Source organism: Lissotriton helveticus, chromosome 8 (assembly GCF_964261635.1).
Source record: "Lissotriton helveticus chromosome 8, aLisHel1.1, whole genome shotgun sequence".
Classification (NCBI taxonomy): domain Eukaryota; kingdom Metazoa; phylum Chordata; class Amphibia; order Caudata; family Salamandridae; genus Lissotriton; species Lissotriton helveticus.
In genome coordinates, this window is record NC_136069.1 from 1,726,823,084 (window position 1) to 1,726,847,861 (window position 24,778).

At 46.0% G+C, this 24,778-nt stretch overlaps 1 protein-coding gene across 1 annotated transcript in view; it reads right to left on the bottom strand.

Moving 5' to 3' along the window:
- LOC144774155 (NACHT, LRR and PYD domains-containing protein 12-like) overlaps nt 1–24,778 on the bottom strand; it is a 721,917-nt gene that overhangs the window by 492,923 nt on the left and 204,216 nt on the right. Inside the window, exon 3 of the mRNA XM_078659171.1 lies at nt 1,061–1,102. Within this exon, the coding sequence (XP_078515297.1) occupies nt 1,061–1,102 (42 nt within the window). The remainder of the gene's footprint in view (nt 1–1,060; nt 1,103–24,778) is intronic.

Below are 24,778 nucleotides of genomic sequence, written 5' to 3' on the forward strand. Positions count from 1 at the left end.
CAGTGGAATGAGAGGCCAGGCCGCTGCAGCAAAAACATCAGAGGAGGGGGCGCCACCCCCCCAGCCTTAGAGGAGCTGAAGATCCCTGAAAGGAAGCAGGCCACTCAACATGAACTTTTCTATATAAAAAAAAGAGATTACCTCCTTAATCCAACAGATAACATGGAAAGAGAAATGTTTCCCTTTGTTGACCTGGATGAAATTGACAAGAAAGGAGACACTCATTCTAAATTCAGTCGATCCGGACTAATAATTCTTAACTGCTCTTACCACATCCAAGAGATTCAGAATTAGAGGAAGAAATAGAATAACACATTCCTGTGATCTGGGAAAGATGGAGTTCACTTCAGGAATAAACTGGGGACCAACCTTTAGAGCAATACTGTCCTCAAATATCCTTAGAAAGGGGGGATAACTGCAATTAGTAAGTAATGGGACGAGGAACAAGGAATTGAACAAATGAAGATTACTGGTAGGTAACCCAGGCATTTTACCCATTCTGCCCACTTACCCTTGCTGACTTTTCCACCAGTCTGTCTGTTTTCTCCTTTGATTCTGCCCCCATTTCTCTTAAGCTGACTGCTTTATTCTAGTATATCTTCTTTCTCTTTTCCCTGTTGCCGTCTTACCTTCAGTCTTCCCTTCACCCCAGCCAAATTCTGAACTCTGTTCGTTCAGCCTGCCCACCCTAACCCTGCTCTGCCAGCTCTACCCACTCTACCCATCCCTCCATCTCTCTCTTGAGTTTTCAACCCTCCTTTGCTCTTCACTCATCTTTCAGTTTTAATTCTTGAATCGTGAGATGGGAGGAGGAGAATCGTGTCCAGGCGGTCACATGACCTGATGGTCACCTGATGTACAAACAGCCGGGTAAATAGTGCGAGAGGTGGGTCATTGAGCTGGCAGGTGGGCACACAGAATCTTCCTTAACATGAAATTACAATGACAAGTACCATAACAGGATGGTTTAGGACGCTCAATCATTTACAAAAAACGTAAATTATTTTTCCTCGTATCCTTAGGAATATAAAGGAAGTGGAACTTAATGCATTTATCTCACCTTCCACGTTTGCTCCACATGATTTGTCTTTATTATTGGAGTCTGAAAAAAAAAGAAGAGAAAATCCTTAATACAAATTTATCAACGTAGTATACAATATATATCATACAACAGGCCAATATTTTGGAGGCGAGTCTTGGTAGCTGTAATAGGTATTTTCTCAGAATATCTTTGTCCTGAATGCTGTAGACTTTATATGTTTGTATCTTGTATCTTCTTCTCTTGTAAGGTCCTTGTCCAGCCTTCCTTATCTTCTTTTACTTCTAAGCTTCTCTCTTATGTGGGACTGGAGACCCTCAGAAAAGAAACAAGGTCAGGAAAGTTTCTCTTCTGTGCCTTTCCTATGTAATTCCTTGTGCTTTACTTTCACCTTTCTTCTTTTTGTTCTGTCTTTTCCTATTTCTCTTTCACTTATGAGAGTACTCTGGGTATATTATCTCACCCTGTCCTCCTTTCTCTGTTACAACTACGCCCCAAACCGCAATGTAAACAAAAAAAACATAAACGTCATTGAAGTCCCAATCTTGCCAAGCGCCTCTCACTTTTTTTGTAAAACACAAATGAACCAGCCACTTTGTTGGGCCCACATACCATGGAGTTTCTCTCACTCCTAACTAAATTAAAATTGAAGGGGATGGGTCTATCCCACCACCGGGTCTTAAGGAGAATTCTTGCTTGCCACACCCTTGTTAGCCAGCTTCCTCGATTCCCATATACGGGTGCCCACCTGACTGAACCACGCTCCCTCGTGAGCATGGCTGGTGCCGAGTGTCTCTCCAGTTCCCACTCTCCTTGGAGGCACGGTGGATTGACAGCAGGCATTAGAACTGTTGGCCTTAGGGTGGTCTTCCCTCAAACGTTTTGATTACTTAAGTCCAATTTTTGCTGTATTTTTGCTTCTGTTGGCCTTAAGTTTCTGGATTTAATTTACTTATAAGCCACTTGTAGAGTGGGATATCATATACTCAGGGCCTGTGAATTAAATGCTACAAATGGCTCTGCAGCACTTCTTGTGCCACCCACTTAATAGCACCTTAAAATATGTCCCAGGCCTGCAATTGCAGCCTGAATGCAGTGCTGCACTGCCATGTCAACTTGGCATTAAAATACCCTTGCCAATCCTTAAACTCCTGTTTTATTACATATAAGGCACCCTTAAGGTATAGGTAGGCACTATGTAGCCCATAGGGTGGGGTGCAGTGTAATTTAAAGTTTGGATATGTACTTTTAAGTTTTACATGTCCTAGTTGTGAAAAACTCCCAAATTCGTTTTTCATCACTGTGAGGCCTACTCCTCCCATAGGATAACATTTGGGATTCCTTATTACATTTAATAGGCTGTAATTCGTAATACAGAGGAGGTAGATATGCCATGTTTGGTACATATGAAATTGTAAACATAAACCTTCTTTTATGGTAAAGTTGTATTTTTCATTACAGTTTGGAGATTGCCACTTTTAGAAAGTTTACATTTTCCTGCCATTAGCTCTTTTTTGCCTGCAGCCTGTCTTGGGTCACATGACTTGGTGTAACTGACAGCTAGACTTTGTTAATTCCTTCCACACAGACAGTATAGAGGGATTAGGTGTGCCTGGATGGACCATCTGCTGGCAGGATGGGAGGGTGGAACTGAGCACAGCCCCACTTACAACCGAATTGTCTGTGCCCTGCCTTCACACAAAGGGCCTTATCACCCTCTATTGTCACTGCAGTTAGCTTGGAACCTAGGTAGAAGAGTCAGGAAATTCCCTGTACTTCAAAAAACCTTTCCAGAAGCTTCTCCCACCTTCCAGGAGAAGGGCACCAGGGTATAAAAATAGGGCCTTCCACCTACCTGTTCAGCACACTACTGGACCTGTGGATACTCTGCCAGGAAGAAGGACTACTGGGTAGCTACAAGGATTGCCACTCTGCTGGACTGCTACTCTGGAGGATTTGCTGCCTGTCAGGGGCTTGGTGACGCTGACGGACGGGGTGTGGACTTTAACATCTGTTCCTTTCCACCCCGTCCGCAGGACTCCTACGACCCCTTTAACTCCGCTTGGATTTCCCCGGAGACTCTGCCCATAACCCTGACATCAACCGCCGGGAGCCAATCCGCTGTAGAGGAGGCGGATAAGGAAGCTCTGCCCGAGTCTGAGAGCGCTAACGCCGGAGGAGGACCGGAAATTGAGGATCCGAAGACGACCAGCGTTGCGGTTTTGGATCTCGAGAAGAAGCAAGATGAGGACCCGGAAGACGGCCAGCCCAGCGGAACCGGTACGCTAGGAGCCCACCGTCACCACGAGTCGTCCCGCCGCACTTCTGGAGAAGTGTGGCTGGACAAGGTACGGAGTCGGATACGGGGATTTCTCTTTTCACGGGGTGGGACGGGGTTGGGGTGGTTGAGGGGGTCACTGGGCGGCGTATGTGTGTTAGCTTCACTTACACACTCCCCGAGCACTTTACTGAGCGTTAACTTTGTGACAGCTCGTCAATACTAGTGGCAGTCCCTGGTGATCCCCTCACTTCCCTGCCCTCCTCATCTGTACATAGTGCCCAACAACAAGGCAGTAATTCTGGGGTATTTTGTTTCTTTTCTTTCCTTCCTTGCCTTGGCCAGTGTGGAGAGTTATCCGGAACCCTGGGGAAAGTCTGAAAGTTGAAAAGAAGAATCCCGGAAGAACTCGGACTGCACTGACTGGACTTTGTAAAAACCCATCTAGGAGACTGGTATAGACTCCCTTTTGGCGGATATTATTTTACAAAATTGAGAATAACGTGAGACGCTCCACCTTTGGTCAGCTCGTTATTCCTCCTAGCCCATTGCAACGGTCACACTGCCCTGCTGTGCTGACCTGCTGCCTTCTACCCTCTTGCCTGGGGAAGGACTGGACCTGAAACTTCATCTTGAACCCAGGACCCAGAGTGACTCAAAGGGCTTGTCTGAAGTCCATGTGATAGCCTCAGGGACATAAAAGGCTTCCAACAGCTCCTGGGCCCATTTTCAGGGAATTCCTGACCCCCAAGAGGTGCCTCTCAAGTCCTGGACCCTTGGTGCGGCTCTAGAGCTCATAAATTAAAACATTTGGGCTCTTAGCGACCTTGAAAGGGCTTATTTGCACCGGAACTGCGCTGCTTGACCAGCACTAGCCGCCAGAAGCCTACCTCATTGACTTGCATCATCGACCGATCATGGAGGATCTCCAGCGCAAACACATCCGCGATACCCGGCCTGCTCCTCGGGCCATGCAGATCACTGGCTGCAATGCTCTCCTTGCTCCTCGCTACCACCTCCAACGCGAACGGGACTCTTGGAACAAAACTTGAGAAGGTAAAACTTCAGCTGGACTAATATGGAACTGGAACCGACCTGCGCTCCATCACGGTCAGCTTAAACTTATTAAACTTAACCTATTACTTTGACCCAGTCCAGTTCGACCAGATAGCCGCAGTTGGCGCTTTATGCTTGGAGGCACTACATTTCAGTGTATTCTTTACAAATTCATGACTCTGGTTCTGCTGAATGGATTTTTGTCGTTTTGGTCTTGTTTTATTTATTAAATTAAGATTTATTTTTCTAACCTGGTGTGGGATACTTTTATTTTTACTGTTTTACTTTTTAAAGTGAGTCACAAATAATTTACATACTGCCTCTATTTTAAGTTTGACTAATCTGTGTCATGCTGGCTTGGGTTTGAGCACAGGTTAATTTGGGGTTTGCTTGTACCTTGTCCTGACTAGGATTGTGGTTACAGGTTGAACAGGGCTCTCACCCCGGTAATCCAATTTCTAACATGTGATCAGCTGCGAGGACAGGACTTGTTTTTGTTCAGTGCCATACAGTGATTTGCTGTACTCTGCCATCTCATTTGTACAGCCAATTAAAGACTTTCTAAATTCTCCAAAATCTCCATTGGCTATTGTGAGAAGTTGGCCTGGTATATGATGCTCACTAGTTCTAGTGATCACCTTGTACCATGCCAAACAACCCTTATGATGATTGGTTGTAAGTCAACCTTATAGACCAGCTATACTATTAGCGTGGACAAAGCAGTCTTAGGCTAAACTCTGTAAAGGCATGTGAAGCAAGCTGTTTTACCATACACAATCCCCTTGAATACCAACTGAAAGGACACCACACAGATATATATTGAAAATATATATATATATATATATTTATTTACTACAAGTATCCCCTATACTCTTTATGAGCACAGAAGCAAATGCGATAAAACAAAACACAGTTTAAATATACAAAAGTTGCACAATATGGATGAGCCCTAGGGGCCACCTAAACCATATACTAAAATTTTGGTATAAGTACCACCAATCGAAAAGGAAGTAGGCCTAGGGCCTGGGGAATCGCTGGAGCTGTTCGGGACTAGCAGTGACTAAGTCGGAAAAGGCCCGCGGGACTCGGGTGCAGCGCTTAACGCACATGCATGCACCAATGCAAAGTCAATGGTGCGTAAAAGTTACAAAGTTACTGAAAAGGGAACCTTCCGGATGACCTAGAACCTAGCAACTTGGAACATTGAAACTAGATGTGTATTGCTACACAGGAGCACCGGAGTGCCAGGGTTACCTCACCCACAGGAAGCGGGGGCATATTTCTCAAAGTGTGTCGGGTTTCGTCGCGCTGGTCTATGGAGCCTGTAGATGAAGATGCTGCAGGCGGGTCGTCGAGGAGAGTTCTGGTGGATCCAAGGGCGGATCTGAAGAGGTGAAGACCTGAAAGCAGAGGGGACAATGTTCAAAGTCACTAGCCAGTGACTACCGTGGAACCAGGATGGAACCAGGCGATGTTGGGTGCAAACAGGCGAAGAGGTGAAGATTGGCTCTGCAGCCAAGTGGACACAAAGAGGTCGAGGACGTCCAGGCGTCGGTCACGAGCTGTCCCACAAAGTCTCTAGCTGATGGCGGTGTCGGCTTCTTGATCGGAGCAAACAGGCCTTGGCTAATGTAAGCCACGCAGGGAACGATGCAAGCTTCTCACTCGGACCAGCAAGGTCAGAGGGGGTGCTCCTTTTTACAGGAGCGAGGGCCAGTCTGGAGCAACCAGACCAGCGGTGTTGATTTTGGATTTCGTCGCCAAGATGGCCACTAGCCAACGGGCCAGTAACCGGAATGGCGCGTCGAGTGTCAAAAATGCAAAAGGGCCCCACGCAGATCGTGGAGATGCTGGGGGGCTGATCTTCGGTGCAGATGCTGTTCGGTGGTGGAGCTTCTCAAACCCCAAAGCACAGCATCGAGGGTGCCTCGGGTGCTGCGCAGTCAGCTTCTCATGAGTCTTTCAAGATGGCCGGTCCCACGTCTCTCGGTGCCTCCACGGGTCTCTTCTTTTCAGGGACTGTGGATCGGGCTCTGAGATGTCTTGGAATCAGGGTCTTGTTGGGTTCTGGGCTCCGGCAGGAGGCGGGAGGCGGTGGCAAAGCAGACGTCGAGTTGCTGGATGGTGCCTGTATTCACAGGGTGGTCACTCCTTGGCCACAAGGGAGATGCTCTTCAGTCTTCTGTGCAGCAGAATGTCGAAGTCCAGTTTTCTTCTTAGTTTCAAGTCGAGTTCAGGATGATCTGAAGTCTTGGGACACAGCTCCTACTCTTATTCGAAATCTGGGGGCCGGATCACCTGCTAGATCCCTCCTCTGGGTGGGACCAGGAAGGCGGGTTGTTACACCCCCATTCCTTTGTCCAGCTTCGCGCCAAGACTGGGGCTGGAAAGCCCTAGCACTGGTTTAGGACTGGCTTATGCACGGGGACACCTTGTGTGCCCCAGGCATGTCTCATTCTATTCAGCCCTATCCTACCCCATACACAAAATCCTGTCTGGGGTGGTACTCGCACCTCCCAAGGCAGGAACCCCTTTGTCCAAGCCTCCCTCGCTGGAAGGACTCCCAGCAGCAGGAGGTCAGAATTGTGTCTGTGGTGGCAGCATCCATTTTGTGATGCTGAGGCTCGAGTTTACCTTTAACCGGGGTTCAGGTTATGTACATGTCGTGTCCCTCTAGAAGGGTGAAATGCTACCCCCGTCGCCAGAACTGGCGAGGGGGTAGTATCCCAATTGGTATGACACCTTACTTGACATGTTTTGATAAAGCCAAACCAAAGTTAGCAAGTAACAGCGAGGATTATAATGCACTTAAGAGTATATGGGAAGGCAATATCCCGGAACAGCTAAGGGAGTTGTTCCCGACAGCTGCAGACGGGCTCAGCTCGTGCCAGAGCACCATCTCACATGAAACCAAGCACTCTGCCTCCAGGATTGTCGAGGCCTTCCATAGGAGTGGCTTATAGGTTATCATGTGTCCAGTTAGGTTAGATATAGGTATACTATATCTAAGTAAGAGGTGATTACACCAACTTACCCCAGCTGATTGATCAGCCAGTTGTGTCAAATATGGAGGCCAGGCCAGGGGTGGCATAATACATGCTGCAGCCCCTGGTAGGCCTTGGATACACCTATGCCCTGGGTACCGGGGGTACACTGTTACAGGGGCCTATAAGGTGAACCAGATCCAATTCGTAATGCACCTAGAGTGCATTGGCATTAATTTTGAGAGAGAACAGCAGTCTGTGGGTCTGATTAGCAGGCCCACATCCACATTAAGTCATAAACCAGTGAAGCAAAAAGCAAAAATTTGGGGTGACCATAGGATAGCAGACCCTACTCTCCTACAGCTATCATCATTTTCTAAATTTTAGTAACCCTACCTTCCTCTACTACCATGGAGATACAGCTGATTGATGTCAACAACCTCACTAAGGGCCAGATGTACGACCCTTTTTTGAGACCGCAAACGGGAGATCCTCCCGTTTGCCACCACAAAAAAGGGTAATAGCATGTACAAAATGTTATTTTGCGAGTCACTGACTCGCAAAATAGCATTTGCGACTCTCGCTATTAGGAAGGGGCGTCCCTTCCTAATAGCGAGTCAACATGCTATGTACTCTTGTTTTGGGGCCGCATTTGCGGCTGCAAAATACAAGCAGATTTCCACCTACTTTCAGTAGGTGGTAAACCTCTCGCAATTCGCGAGTTTGTGGGAAAATATTTTTTAAGAGCAGATAGTGGACCCAGAGACCTCTGCCTGCCCTTACAAAAAGGAAACAGAAAAATTTCATTTTTCTTTTTCTTTAAAAAAACAAAACAGCTTTATTAAAAAAGCAGTCAAAGACATGGTGGTCTGCTGACCCCAGCAGACCACCATCCCAGTGAGTGCTAGTCATTCCTAAAGGGGTCGCAAATTGCGCCTGCCTCATTAATATTAATGAGGCATGCATTTTGTGACCCCATTAGGAATTGCAAATAGTGTCTGAGACACTGCTGTGCATTCCAGTTAGAGAGTCACAAATTGCGGGTCATTCATCTGGCCCTAGGTCTGAGCTGCAAATGCTCTGCAAAGAGAGGCGGCTAAACGTGGGCTGTAAAGCTTCTAAGGTGGATTCACAGCCAATGAGGAAGTAAAGAGGCTGCAAGCAGCAACAGAGGAGGATGACCCTGAGGGGGACCTGGGTCTGAAAGAGGATGAGGACCAAGACCCAGAGGAGAATCATGAGCTGCAGGAATGACACCCATCCCCCACCCCCAGGAGGAGAATCAGCATGGGGCAGGGAGCGGCGTGTCTTCCAGGGGCTTGTCACAAGTGAAGCTGGAGGACAGGAGGGAGGAAAGGAGAGGAAGCTCAAACTGGAGATGGAGCTGGAGCTAGTCAAACTAAAACTGGAAACTGAGGAGAGGTTGGCAAGCGAGAGACTGGCCATAGAGGAGAAGAGGGGGGCCCATGAGCTCAGTCTCAGAGAGCTGTTCTTCAGAGCAAAGCAGATGGAGTCCAGCAGTAATGGTGGCAGCATACCAGCAGCGTCCAAAGGAGAGGTGAGGATCTGCATTCCCAAGGACCTGGTGCCCAGTTATGTGGATGGGACAATATAGATAGATGGTTCTCAGCTTATGAGGTATCTCTGAGGGTACTCAAGGTCCTAGAGGAGCATTGGGGGTAGGAGGTAGCTCATGGAGGAATATGCCCATGGTGGGGTTGGACTCACTCTTGACACTAGAGATGAAGGACCAGACCACGTGTGCCCCCATGAAGGCATTCTCCTTACTAAATTTGGGCTACCACCTTATAAGTATAGACAGAGGTTACAGACCGCCACAAACTCCCAAACCAGTCCAAACCAGACTTAGACTACTCCAGCAAGGCACTGAAGGGCTGGGTTAGGGCAGCAAAGTAGAGGATTCCCAACTTGGCCACCAGTAGAAAGGCTTTTCTGATAAGAGTCTGACCCAAGTGCTACTCATGTTATGAGTATGGGCACATCAAGGGTGATCCCAAGTGCTCCAAGAGGGCACAGCCTCCCTGAGAAGGGACTACCCCGGGATTGGTTAGCATAGTGGAGATGATCCCAGTTAGATGGCGGGGTCAGTGACGTTACTCTAGCATCCCTGGGTGTCAAAGAGATGGTGCCCAAAGCCCACATGCCTTCTACTACTTCCAAGTATAGGCAGTGGGTCACCATCAATGGGCAAATCGGAGGGGCACAGGAGCCAGTGTGACTATGGTAAGGTGTCATCTGGTGTTCTCTGAGCAAGTGATTCTGAATACATTCCACCTGGTTGTAGTAGCAGACACCTGGGAGAGCCACTACCCTGTGGCTCTAGTTCCTGTTGAGTGGGGGGGGTCTCAGGTCTTCTGAATGTTGCTGTGAGCCCTGACATTTCTGTGGGTTGTTTGCTAGAGACTGATCTTGAGCACACTGCCTGGAAGAGGGGCTCAAGCCACACCTGGAAATGTTGGGGTTGCCTGAGTGGGTTTGTGTGACCACTAGGTCCATGGCTGCCCAGAAAGGAAGCCAAGGAGGTCTGGAGCCTGGAAAGATGGCCCAGACCACTGCCAAGAGAGGTAACAGCAGGGGGAATGGAAAACCATCCCCTGAATGTTCCATAGAGGAAGTGAATGGGGCCCCGAACAAGGCCACCCAGGAGCCTACTGGGGAGGACATTGTCTCCCTTGGTGACCAACTTGAGTTTGGAACTAGGACAAACACTTATTGGCTTCAGCATTTCATCTTCAGAACTGACACATCGCTGCCACTGCATGAAGAAAATCGACGCATTACCTCGACTGTGGGATCAACATCGACACATTGCTTGGCTGCACCCTGCATCTCGCTTTGTGTCCAGGATCAAGGTACTTAGTTCAGCATGCCTTCATGACTCCTGTATAAAGCCTGTGCTCCATCGTGGTTGGCCTTACCTTTTGACTTTGCCCCGGTGCAGAATGACCAGATAACCCCCATAGGTCTTCATTGCTTCTAAGCACTAGAAACACTTGTATCCTCTAAAAAGTCCTGTCTCAACTTCTACTTATTGGATTATGATGTTTTGGTCTTGATTTATTTATATAAAAATATAATCAATGTTTCTAACCTGGTGAGGAGTCTTTCTGTGGTGTTTTCATTGTGTTCCTTGGCATTGTGTTGCACAAATACTTGACACATTTCCACTTAGATTAGCCTTACTGCTCTGTTCCAAGCTTACAGAGGGTGAGCCCAGGTTATCTTTTAGAGTGTATCTGACTTACCTTGACTAGGATTGTGGTTCTGCTTGGACAGGCTGCATACCTCTGCCAACCATAAAACCACTTTCTGATGGGTGACATTTACTATTCCCACTCCAATCTAATCATTTTGGTGGAAGGTGTTGGACACTAAAGTGGACACATTTACTTTTCCCACGCCAATCTAAGGCTTTTTGAAGGAGGTCTTGGATGCTAAAGATTCACAATATCCACTTTACCCCCTTCACTGCTAGGCCTCCCCCCCTCCCCCCCTGTGCTAAGCTTTTTTTGGGCTATTTGGGGTAGTTCGCGCTTAGGCCCCTGTTACTTTTTGACCACATAGGGTATTCACGCCAAATTTGCGTCCTTTTCTTCCAACATCATGGGGATTCTAAAGGTGCCCAGGGTTTGTGGATTCCCCTGGAGGGGACCTTAAATTCGCCAAAATACAGCTACATTTTTGGTTTTTGGGGAACAATGGGACCAACGTGCTGCAAATGAAAGTGTCTTAGTTTTCCCCTGCAAATGGTATCAAAAAAGGGTTTATGGGGCTGAATTTACCCAGATTTTAGGGAATGACAGACTTTTATCAGAAAAACAAAATGTATTACACAGTGTTGGCATTTTTCTATGACATAGCCTATATTTGCTATTTTTTGTGCTTTCAACCTCTTTCCATTTAATGTTAGAAATGGGTATGAAAGCAATAATGGAAAGCTATACATTTTTGTAAAGTAGACAAAAATTCTGAATTCAACAAGGGGTCATTTGTGTAGATCCTTCAAGGTTTCTTTATAGAAACTAACAGTTAAATATAGGAAAACATTACAATTAGTTGAAAAAAACAGCCTTTTGTGTAAATGTTTTCACCTGTAACTTTTCCAATTATGACATCTCTTTGAAAGCAATATACCGTTACATCTGCAGGACATTACTGGATGTGGGGATATATAGGACTTGTAGGTTTACCAAAAACCCAACGAACCAAGAGCCAAAAACTGAGCAGTGACTTATGATGGTTTTTTGTAGCGGGTATATTGCAATTACTCTGGGAAAATGGATGAATGGAAAAATTGATATGAAAGAGACCTATGTATTTCTGAAATGGGAACAAAATATAGAGTTTAGAAACAGTAGATATTTGCACATTTCTGAAATTGGGAACAGTCATACTAGCATGAGATTTTATCTGTCATTTTTCAAAATCATTTTTTTTACACCTTGTCTTTCATTTGGAAGGCAGAAATGCATTGACAGTCAATAGGTAATAACAGTTGCTTTACAAATCTGAATTACCCTAAGTCTCCCAATAAAAATGGTATCTACTTGCGTGGGTAGGCATAGTGCCCACGACAGGAAACGGCTATAAACGCAAAGTGAACACATCACTTTTTCACATTGAAAAAGGACCCTTATTTGGCAAAGTGCCTAGCTGTAGTTTTTGAACCCTAGCTCTGCTGGCACTTAGGGAAACCAAACAAACCCAGGGAATTTCAGGATGGGGTGACTCGACTGCCTCCCTCCAGGTTCTGTAACCCAGAATTCCTTGCAAACCTAAAAAATTGTCCCAAAAAACACATTTTTCTCACTTTTCTGTGGTGGAAAGTTCTGGAATCTGCGTGGATCCACAAATTTACACCTACCCCGCATTCCCTAAAGTCTTCTGAAAAAAATGGTACCTCACTTGCGTGGATAAGGCTAGTGCCCGTGACATGAATAGGCACAAAATGCAATGTGGACACACCACAAATTCACAGTGAAAAATTACCCTTTTTTGGCAGAGTGCCTAGCTGTCGTTTTTTTTTTTTGTCCTCATTTGCCTTGCCCTCCTCTTAATAAGCCGCCAACCACCAAGCGTGTCGTACTCCGAGATACGAGGTGTTTACTGTTGCCCACTCGGTGACACGATTTCTGAGGATTAGCAGTAGATGGACCTTAAGAGGTAGAGGGAATAAACAGGAGCGGGCCTGCACTTACTCCATCTTGGTAATAATAACCTGTAGGACCAACCATGGTACAAAGGAAAGGGGCCCTGGTCCTTGGAGTAGAATGGCATAATCATAGGACCGGGAAAAAAAAAAAACCCCGGCAGCTATTTCCACTGAACCAACAGGTCCCAGAAAGCCAAGTTACGTTTAATGCAAGTTCTGGCCATATCCACCTTAGATGTTTCATACATAGATGACAACCAGTTTGCGTGTGATGGTGCCGTATTTTCTGCCCAGACTTTACATATCTGTCTCCTGGCCAGCAAAACTGCATAGAACAAATGAGACCTTGCATGGCCAGTTATACTAGCATCCCATCTCTGTACTGGGGTGAATATATGACATTGTTCTGCATTCTATCCATCAACTGTGGTTTTTGCATTTGTCACCCCGAGTGGGATGGGTAGGCTCAGACGTGAGTCCCATGCTCTCCACACCACTGGATTCAAGCAAGCCGGGCTGAAGACGGCTGGAATGCCAGAAACCGGTCCTCGGAAGCTTGTTTCCGGTCCAGGGAAGGCATGGCTTGGTAGTTCGGGCTGGACTGTTCCCATTAGGCAGAGGGTCAGACTGATTTGCATATGGCCATGTCTGAACTGGGGTGGTGTGGAATGCAAAAAAACGATGGATTTAGGCCCAGATCTCTGTACTGGGGTGAATGTATGACATTGTTCTGCATTCTGTCCATCAACTGTGGTTTTTGCATACTAGCATCCCAGCCAAAGATAATAAGTGGCAGTGTGATGGACACGGATATATTTAAGATAGAATCTAGAGTTACTTTCACTTCCTCCCAGAACTGGGCAATGTAAGGGCAGTCCTTGAACATATGGACGTCCGAGGCCTCGATGTAGTTACACTTATTGCATTTCTTGCCTGGGAGGAATTTAGACAGTTTCAGGGGTGAGGGGTAGGCTTGATGTATCGTAAAAAAATGATTACGTCTCAGCCATGCTGGTTTAACAGTTTTGTATAGGAGGGTACAAGATCTTTTCCAAGTTTCTGCACATTGGGCACCTAACTCTTCCCACCACAATTCCTCCGGAAGAGTGAATTCTCCATCAACCTCCTCTAGCAAGCTCCAGTACCACTGAGTCACCTCTTTACCCCCCCCCCCTTGTTGTTCCACCAACTGTTGTTCCATGGTACTAATCTTCCCAAATGGTACCCCTATCCTACACAGAGCCTTGACCCAACTGTCTAATTGTAGGAACTTAAATCTAGAGAACCCAGGGCCCAACTGTTCCCGTAGCTCCTCCCAAGACCTCAAGGACCTTCCTGCCATCAATTCTCCCCATCTTGTTATTCCTCCATCCCTCACCGGGATTGCTAGCCTGTCTTTCAGACATAGTGGCAGGCCTGGGGAGTCCCAGATAGGTGCATAGTTTGAAAAATACGGCAGACCTAGTCTTTTCCTTATCTGTACCCAGGCTTTCGCCTGAGACATACGAATTTTTAACTTGACTTTTTAAAAGTATTTCTGGTCCCCAAATTTAAACAGATATCCGTCGGTTGGTAATGCAGCACCTACTAGCATGGCTTTAAACATTGTCCCAGCAGATGTGTTTGATGGTGATTTTAAAAGCATTCTAGAATGGGACAGCTGAAAAGCCCATGCATAGTATTGCAAATCCGGCAAGGCTAGCCCCCCTTCTCCCTCCTCCTCCTCAACTTCTTCCATGCCACCCTCGCCGATTTATATTTCCAAATGAAGGAATTTATCTCTCTCTGGCACTTATCCAAGGTTTTACCATCAAAAGCCAGGGGTATGGCGTTAAAAATGAGTGTAAATTTAGGAAGGATCGTTGCTGGTGGCAATCGTTGTCTGTCAGGCACGGGCATCGCAGCAGGCTCCTGTACTAAGCTGCGAGCAGGCGACACCAGCCGCCGTCCATGCGCTGCTTGTCCCCGCACCCCTTCCAGACCCAGGCCTCTGGTCAGTGACAGGGGTGCAGCGCCTTGGCACCGTACAGCCGCACCCGACCCCTCAATCGCCACCGGGTGGAAAACGCATGTCGCCCCCCCTTCAAACCATCGGCATCAGCCTCAGCCTCCTAACATGCAGGATATTATATTATAAGATTTCGTGCAGTGGCCGGCGGAGCAGCCTCACAGTGCTGCCATCTTGCCACGCGCCAAGCCACGCCACAGCAAAGTTGGTCACATCTTGAAGAAAATGTTGTTTCGAAAGCGTGACCCCCTGTGTGTCTTGGCACTTTGAAACCAAACCCCAATTCTTCATCCAAGCAGGACACATGTGAAAAGAAGGTTGTCTACCCCGAAGTAAAGCAAAGGGACTTGAACCTGTGACAGAACTAGCGGTAGTACGATGTGCCCACAACATATTTTGGACAGCTTCCTTGGTGTCAACTCTGGATGAAACAGCCCACTGAACACACTCAACCAACATGCGGTTGTTGCACTAAATGAAACCATTAACCTGTGGGTGATATAATGCCACACGGCGGTGGGCTATACCACACTGGGACAGAAAGACAGACATTTCCCTGGAGGTAAACTGTACCCAATTATTGGATACAATCTCTTTGGGGAAACCCTCTCTGGCAAACTCTGAAGGAATTTGATAATCTCCTGTGAATTAGGATATGTCATGAAACAAACCTCCCACTACTTACTGAAATAGTCAGCAACTACAAGAGCGAACTTGTACTTGTTCCCCAATACATTAAAAGGTCCCACAACGTCGATGGCCAATTTCAACCACGGACCATCAGGTGCCTCGATCTGTTGTATTGGGGGAGAAACAATTTTGACAACCTTATCACTGGTGGAACAAGTTAGTCACATCTCCACAACATCATTTATTTGGCAGTCCATGGAAGGCCACCAAACACACTGTGAATCCTTTTTTTAGTGTTTGTCTGCCCAAGGTGTCCTTCATGGCCACACTCGATGATGCGACCTCTTAGACATTCAGGAGGAACAAACTTGTCCCCACACATGATTATGTCTCCACCCTCCATCACGACCTTGGCGAAGGCATGTAAATCACCATCTAGATGCTTTTCCTTTGGCCAACCAGAAACAATAAACTCCTTATCTCTCTTAAGTAGAGAATCATACTCCATACCATGAAGCCAATCACACTCAGAGAATGAACTCACAGCACAAGCATCAACTGCAGCAATCAGACAATCATCATCAGCATCATCAGCATCATTGTCATGTTCAGATTTACCCAGAGGTAAGGGAGACCTAGAAAGATAATCTGCACGTGTACTTCACCCACCAGGAATGTGTGCTACCCCAAAATTGTATTGCAGCAACTTTGAACTCAACCTGGCAATCCTGGGAGTGTGATCTTTGACAATCTTCCCCTCCAAAATGGGAATGAGGGGTTTATGGTCAGTAAGGAGTGTGAACGTTTTTCCCCACAAAAAACACTTGAAACGTTCAACAACCCAACAACATGCAAGCAATTCTCCATCAATGACCGAGTAGTTCTTCTCACTGGGGCATAGAGCCCGTGAGGCAAAACCAATCGTGAATTCCTTTTCTTGCTTGACTTGGGAGATCATACCACTGAGTCCATCAAGACTAGCATCAACAGACACCGTGCATGGAAAAGAAGGATCAAAGGGAGTAAGACTATTACATGACCCCAACTCTTTTTTTGATTTGTACAAACTCTTCCTGACATGAATTATCCCAAAGAAACACAGATTTTCTCTTGAGGAGATCCCTCATGTGAACAATCTTCGCAGCAAAATTAGAAATAAACTTCGTGCAAAATTCACACACACCCAAAAAGGAAGAAACGTGCTCTTTTGAAGTGGGGCAAAGAGCATTAGAAATTGCCTCGAGACCTTCTCTTGGCACAATACCATATCCTGAAATACGGTGTCCCAGATATTCAATGGAACCAACACCAAAACACATTTAAGTTTGTTAGCAACAATGCCTTGACTTTCTAACCTTCCCAAAACCTCAGCCAGATTCTTTTCATGTGACTCCTTGTTCTTCCCAGCCACCAAAAGATCATCCTGTAAAACGTCAGTATCCAATGATATTCGGGCATCCTGTGAGGCACTGGAGCGGAAAGTAGATGGCCTGGGAGAAAGAACAGAGGCACTGGAGAGCTCAGTTGGAGCAATGAAAGCTAACTTAGATGCAGCTGAGTCCAAGATTCAAACTCTACGGAGAGAAGGGGACGCAATGAAAGAAAGAGTGGAATCATTAGAGAATTATTCACGCAGAAACAACTTGCGCCTCTTGAAAATCCCGGAGGAAAAGGAAGGCGGAGATCTTAAAAGTTTTATAGTTAAACTACTGAAGGAATCCCTAAACCTTGAGGAGTCAGCAGAGGAGTTGGATAAAGATATACAGAGAATCCACCGTGATCCTTTCCGACTAAACTCTGGCAGAACTAAACCCAGGAAAGTTCTCATAAACTTCCTGACCTACACCTTGAAAGAGAAAATTCTGAATGTTGCACTTAAACTTAAAACTGTAAAAGGTCCTGATTTCCCTTTTGAAGTCCGCTCTGATCTATCTAAGACCACGCTTGATAGGCAGTGGGAGCTGGGCCAGAAGATGGATAAATTTAGAGCGACTGGTGCAACAGTTCAGATGAGGTTTCCGGCGTTCCTACGTGTTATGTATAACAATAAGATGCATAATGTCAGATCATCTTACGAGGCAGACGAACTTTTGGAAACCATTCGTAATCACTCTCAGGGCAAACTGTAAGTGACCGGAACCATTAAGCTCCGCTCTTTATCATACTGCACAAGCTGAATCATAAGGGGGCAATCTATAGGCTTACAAGGGCTATAGGAAGTTTTCGGGAAGGAAGGAAGGATGGGAAATCACAGATATGGAAATTCGATCTATCATATTTAAAGGAAAAATAAATAAATAAATAAATACAAAAAAAAAAAAAAGACATATGAACAAATATAATAAAAAAAAAGGAAAGTAATATATGTAAGGTCCCTGTACAGGTAAATACACAGGCAATTTTTCCTTAGTTTTTGTAGGGTGAGCACTTCGTGGTGTGGGAGGAGAAGGCGCAGTCGGCGCGAAGCCGACCCTACATCTGGTCGGAGTAGGTATGGGAGGGTTCTCCAAGGGGGGGGCGGAGTTGGGAGTTGGGGGGGGGCACAAAAATACAAAAAAATCCTCAGGAGTCAGGTCCTCCAAGACTAGGTTTTTATTTATTAAATAAATCAACTGCCACAGGCAAGATAAACAAAGGCAACAATTTAAATGCCGACAGTAGAGAGGCATACGCTAGGGAGGATGGTGATAAATGACCTCAATCCAGTTTCTATCTTGGAATGTCAATGGTCTGCGCGTGCGAGGGAGAAGAGAACGTATTTTACAATATCTACGAGATTCCCCAGCGCAGATCATTGTCATCCAAGAATCACATCTTTTAAAAAGTGAGGCCAACGAGATATTGAAGAAACAAAAGTGGATTGACAAATTCATCAGCACTGATCATAACGCAAACATAAGAGGAATCCTCTTAATTTGCAAAAAAGCTGCAAAGGTGCAGATTCTTAACTTCAACGAGGACAACAGTGGAAGATGGCTTTTAGTTAAGCTGTCTATTGACGGGTGGGTGTGCAACCTAGTTGGCTACTATGGTCCCAACATAGATGACCCATCCTTCTTAGAAATAGTCAGGAATAACTTAATGACCACTTCGGAACCTATTATATGGACAGGGGATTTCAATGTCATACTGAACCCAAAACTAGATAAATCCACCCATTATAGTAGACATAAAGGCCATCCTCCTTCTAAAGCTAGACAGTCTCTCAAAGGGATTATGGAGCAAATAGGTCTGGCAGATCTATGGAGAGAAAGGGTGGGCTCCAAACAAGGGGTATCTTTTAGGAACTTAAAATATAAACATACCTCAAGGATCGACTTGGCCTTGTTCAGTTATTGCTTTCAAAACTCTATATCTAGCATTAAGTATCTGCCCTCCCACCTATCGGACCACTCGGCTCTCTTATTTATATTAAAACTCCCAGATCAAGTTAAACGTCCCTCTTGGTCATTCGACCGTACCATTTTATTGGAATTGGAAGAAGCGACATATCTAAAGTCCGAAATAAGTATGTTCCTAGAAATAAACTTGTGTTCTGCCTCTCTTGATACAGTCTGGAAAGCTTTAAAGGCCTACCTGAGAGGTTGTATCACAAACAGAGCCTCGTATTTGAGGAAAAGCTATTTATCGAAAATTCAAAATCTCGAATTGGAACTAGAGAAAATCGCGCAGAGACTCGAGGCCTCAATTGGGTCAATACAAGATCAAAAGAATCTGTCTGATCTGAGAAGTCGGTTGGATAATATACTACAAGAGAGAGTAACAAAGAGATGGGAGGCTAGCAAAATTTAAAATTTTGAATTCGGGGAAACAGCGGGCAAGATTTTGGCTTGGAGGGTCAAAGCAGATCAGGCCAAAAGTCATATAAGAGGGATAAAGGCTGAAGGCGAAAATGACCTCAGAACATCAAATCAAGAAATTAGTACAGCTTTTAGGGAATTCTTTGAGGAAATATACAGGGAAGATATCCCTGACAACCAACAGTTAAGAGACATATGGCTAAATCAGATTCCTTTACCATCCCTTTCACCCACACAACGTGACGGGATTGAGAAGGATATCTCTGAAATAAAAGTAAGGAAGGTCTTTCTGTCGCTTAGACATGGTAAAGCTGCAGGTCCGGATGGACTCCCCGGGGAACTTTACCGCGTCTTGGTTGACGAAATTGCCCCTACCATAACGGCCCATTTTCAATGGCATCTTGAGGGAGGGATTTGACCCTCCTCGATCATGGAGTGAGGCTACTACAGTATTGATTCCCAAACCTGGCAAAGACCCAACTTTATGTGGGTCATATCGCCCAATATCACTATTGAACAGCGATTATAAGATCTTCGCTTCCATCTTATCATCTAGAGTGGGTTCAGTAGTGGGGGAAATTATACACCAGGACCAGAAGGGATTTATTAAAGGCCGCCAGCTTTCCGATCTAACGTACGATCTTGTGGGGGCAATTGACATCGCCTCATCCTTTTCCCTTCCGCTGGCAACACTCACCTTAGATGCGGCTAAAACCTTTGATTGGGTAAATTGGACCTATCTTAACAACGTACTGAAGAAATTCAACTTTGGGGAGAAATTTTGTCGTACCATTGAACTTATGTACAACTCACCGTCTGCTCGGCTCCTAATAAATGGTACACTGTCTGAAGCATTGGGGATTTCGAGAGGCACTAGACAGGGCTGCCCGCTTTCCCCCCTCCTCTTCAATCTGTACATTGAACCGTTTGCGGAAGTCTTAAGACGAGATGTACTTATTCCATCTTTCAGGTTTGGAGAGTGGGAAAAGCGGGTAGCTCTTTACGCAGACGACATTCTAATCCTTACTTCAGACCCAGAGACAGCATTCCCAGAGGTTATAAGGAGAGCCGTAGAGTTTGGCCGTATCTCGGGTTATGAGATCAACCCAAGTAAAACCGACATCATGGCTTGGAACATTCCTGACTTACAGCTAAAAGTAACCAATTCGATGAGATATCTGGGTATTCGGATAGTCCATGACATCGTCAAAATTGCTTAAGTTAATCTCGCGAGAGTGGCTAATGAAAGTAAGAAACTCTTAAAATCTTGGTCTAGTCTTCCACTGACTGTCCTCGGCAGAATAAGTCTGATGAAGATGTCTATTCTTCCTAAATTCACTTTTGTTTTTAACACTATCCCTCTCGCTTTTGATAACGTGGCCTTGGAGAAATGTCAAAGAGAGCTTAATTCCTTTGTTTGGTGCTACAAGTCGGCAAGAGTGGCATGGAAGAAATTGAGAAGGAGGAGGGAAAAGGGGGGACTATCTCTGCCTGATTTGCAGTACTATGCGTGGGCATTCCAATTGTCTCATTCAAGAATGCTCTTAAAAGTCCCAACTAATACATCTATTGGTCTCATGTTTAATGCCATGCTGACCGGTGCCGGTTTACCAACTAAAGGCTATATGTTTAAATATGGCGATCAGAAATACTTTAAAAAAGTGAAATTAAAAATTCTTATGTCCCAAGCGAAGGCCTGGTCACATATAAGGAGTAAACTAGGATTGCCATATTACTCTAACTTTGCACCCATTTGGGAATCCCCGGGTTTGCCACTTTGCCTGGTAGACAGGCTGGCAATTCCGTTGAGAGAAGGAGGAATAGCAACATGGGGAGACCTGTTGGCAGGCGAATCATTGAGGCCCTGGGAGGAGTTACGGGACCAACTGGGTTCAGAGCTCTCGAGGTTCAAGTTTCTACAATTAAACAGTTGGTTTAAAGCATTGACCAGGTCAGGGGCAACATTTGGGAAGTGCAGCACCACTGAAGAGGAGTGGTACTGGAGCCTGTTAGAAGAGATAGATGGAGAGTTTATCCTCCCGGAACAACTATGGGGCATAGAACTTGGGGCCCAGAGTATTGAAATCTGGCAGAAATCCTGCACCCTGCTATATAAGTGGGTTAAACGAGCATGGCTCAGGCGTAACCATCTCTTCACGATACATCGAGCCTACTTTACCCCTCTAAAACTGTCTAAATTCATTCCAGGGAAGAAATGCAATAAATGCAATTATATCGCAGCTTCGGACATTCATATGTTTATAGATTGCCCTAGCCTACTGCAGTTCTGGAATGAAGTAAAAGCGACCCTGGATTCGATCCTTAACACCTCGATCTCTCTTACACTTTCCCTGATTATTTTCGGATGGGACAATAGTATAAAGGGCCATGCAAGGACATTTTTGTTTTATGCAATATTGCTTGCAAGAAGAGAGATATGCAAGGTTTGGATTGAAAAATCGCCACCATCACATGCAAATTGGCTAACATCTTTGTATATAAACTCTAAAACTGACATGTCGAGATCAGGTGGCTCACGTAACCGGGCGTTTTGGAACTTTTTGGTTCAGTGGAAACAATAACTGGGTTTTTTTTTTTTTGTTTGTTTTTTTTCCCCCCGGTCCAATGATTATGCCTTAGTAACTCCAAGAACTAGGCCCCCTCCACTTGGCTCCAAGGCTAGTTCAACTGGTGTAACACCAAGTTTGGAGTCACACCCCGTCTTCTCTTCAGGCCATCTCCTGCCGATGGTAACCAATCGCGTTTTCAGGTGCAGGAGGAGGCTTGCACCTTGAGTTAACATGCGCTTGGCAGGTGGAGGCTGAATAAGAGGAGGATCAGGCAAATAAGGATATAAAAAAAAAAAATACAACGTCAGTATCCATGACACCCTCCAAAACCTTTTCCATAACACACTGGAAAACTGAGGCTGCCGAGGCTAGCCTGAAAGGCATCCGCCTAAACTGGAAAGTACCGCCTGGTGATACAAAAGCAGTCACATGCTTGCAAGCTGAATCAAGTTCAACCTGATGGTATGCTTGTCACGAAAAACATTGGGGTACTTCTTGGGCCAGGAAACTAAACTCTCCCCTTGCCCAACAACACGCAAATACGGGGAACGCGACGAAACAAGTCACTTGCCTTCTTAAAACGACACTCCCTCAAATGCGTCACGTCACTTGCTGCTTCCTCGAAGAACCACTCACTGAGATGAGTAACCTGCCAAAGACACACCCACAGACACGTCACTTCCTTTTCGTTTACCGTCACCTTGGAAACCTCTGGTGACGCGCTCGCGCAACACACTGCTTTAAGCTTTCTGGTAAAGAATCAAAGCGAAACTCCACAGATGCGTCACTAGCCGTCACCCTGGAAAACGTGGATGACGTGCTACAAGAACTCACTGCTTATCCCAGCTTCTCATTTCCAGGGAAACAAAAACGAAGTTATAGAATGGCAAGTGAACACGGAAACTTCTGCTGACGCCTCTTTTGTCTCCACTGTCTCTAGAAGAACATTCTAAGACGTCATCACTTTGGGAAAACCTCGGCAGATGAAGGATCTCTCTTCCACCAAATTCCAACGGTCAAAACATGAAGAGTATAAGGGGAGGTAGACACATGATCGCCTCTCCCCCATGCAACACACTGAACTAGAAACTGAGTTCCAAAATCGCAGTACGACCACACCTGCACTCTTGTGAAAATCACAGGAAAGAACTTTTCCAATGTTGTCTGACACAGCAGTTCAGGGAAGAACACAAACGTGGCTCACTAGAGATGCGAATAAGGCAGGAAAAACACAATGTATCCAGTACAATCCAAGACATATGAGACAAAAGAGAACCTCACTGCCAACATCCAGGACAAGTGGCGCTCCGCAGTGCTGTTGCAGTGCTGACACAAACAAAGACCTAAGAAGACTAGAAACGCAGGAAACATTGCTGCACATGTGGGTGGAGAGAGGAACAGTCCAACTCGTCGCCAAATTTGTAGTAATCACACCAGGCCAGGTAAGTGTGAGAAAATCAATTTTATTGACTGTTCATCTCCACAGCTTCCAGTAACCGACAAGCTCCTGGATTTCAAAGCATAGCATTCCATTGTCATGACATTGACATCATTAGAATGCAGCATGCATGGACAGCAACCTACAGAGAAACTACTACAGTAACATCATCCGCGCAGAGCGAAATAATTATCTGGCGTAGTAGAAGCCTAAGGCCTATATGATTATAGTGTTGCCTAAGTCTTGCTGCAAGGGGCTCCATAATTAAGGCAAAAAGGAGGGGAGAAAGGGGACAACACTGGCATATAGGAGCCATATCCACAAGATAAAGCATAGCCGTTACTCACGATGTCGAGCTGGATTCGGCGGCGTCCGTCGGCGTCGAGATTGCTGGATTATTTCAGAGGTGCTGGATTCACAAATCCCAGCAAATAGCACTTTAAGCAGATGAAGTCCTTTAGCCCTGTGACTTCAACAGGAGACTGGCACTCTTCCAGCCCTTGGAGATTTTCTCAGCAAAGAGTGAGAGTACACACACAGTTCCTCTCTCCTGGTTCCTTGGCAAAAATAAAGAAGCAATGCAGGATTCCCCCAACAAACAGCACTCTGGCAGAAGGGGTAGGCAGTCCTTAGATCAGCAGGCTTCTTGTCCTTGGTTCAGGTTTCCTTGTCAGAAGTGATCTGAATTCTTGGTTCAGGGGTCCTTCTCTTATACCCCTTTTTGGCTTTGATCCCTTTGTCCATGCAGGGGAATTTCCCCCCATCTTGGGTTTGTTGTGGGTGTTGCCAGGCCGAAGCACCTGGCCTATTCACTGGGCAGGGCAGAGTCCTCAGCCGCTCAGCAGGAGCGGAGCCAGCATTGTCACTGGCAGGGCCATCAGCTGCCCGGCAGGAGGCGGGCCAGGAAAGTCCCAGGCAAGCACAGAGTCATCAGTCGCCTGGCAGGGGGGCGGAGCCAACATTGTATCAGGCAGGGCAGGCTATCAGGAGCTACTCTTCCCCTACTCTCAATGCAAATGCCCCACTCATCCCACACTGACTCATTCAGACTAAGCATGGGCGAATCTAGCGGATCTCGCGTACGCGAACTTGCGGATTTACGGATTCGCAATCCGCGAAGATCCGCGAACTCTAGCGGATTTGCGGATTTTCCCGTTTTTTGTGTTGGCGCGCGTTCGCGCCGATTTTGGGACAAGTTCGCAATTGCGAACTTACTTTTCGGCTCGCAACGGCCGCGACTATGTTGTTTCAACGTCTGGTTTATCATCACAGGTTCACAGCACCCTCTGTTTCACCACTGCCACCCTCTGGGACACCCATGCCACCCTCTGGTACATCCTCACTGCCACCCATTAGGTTTATTTATCACTGTAGATTATGGTGGTTGAAAAAAGCAAGCACACCTGCCCTTCTTCAACTGCCATCAATTAATTTGTGTTTCATTAATGTGTCAGTTATTTTGAAAGTTCCAGTCTGGCTGGCACCTGCTTCCTTCCTTATCTGTAATTTGCTTTTTGTTGCAGTGAAATTTTTTTTTCACAGGACCTTTATGGTCTAATTGTAGCTATTCTATGAGCCTGCTGTTTGGGTCATAGCAGGGTCATAGAATAGTTGCAAACTTTGGAGGGGCCCATCAGGAAGCACTACCTTGAATGTTACTAATGTTAAGTTTGAACTTTTGCACCTGCTCATTGCTTTCAGTTTAGCTAAAATCGTTTTTTTCTGCAATTTCGCGCGTTTTTTGGGGCGCGAATCCGTGCGAGATCGATTTCGGAAGCCGCGAATACGTGCAAATACAAAAT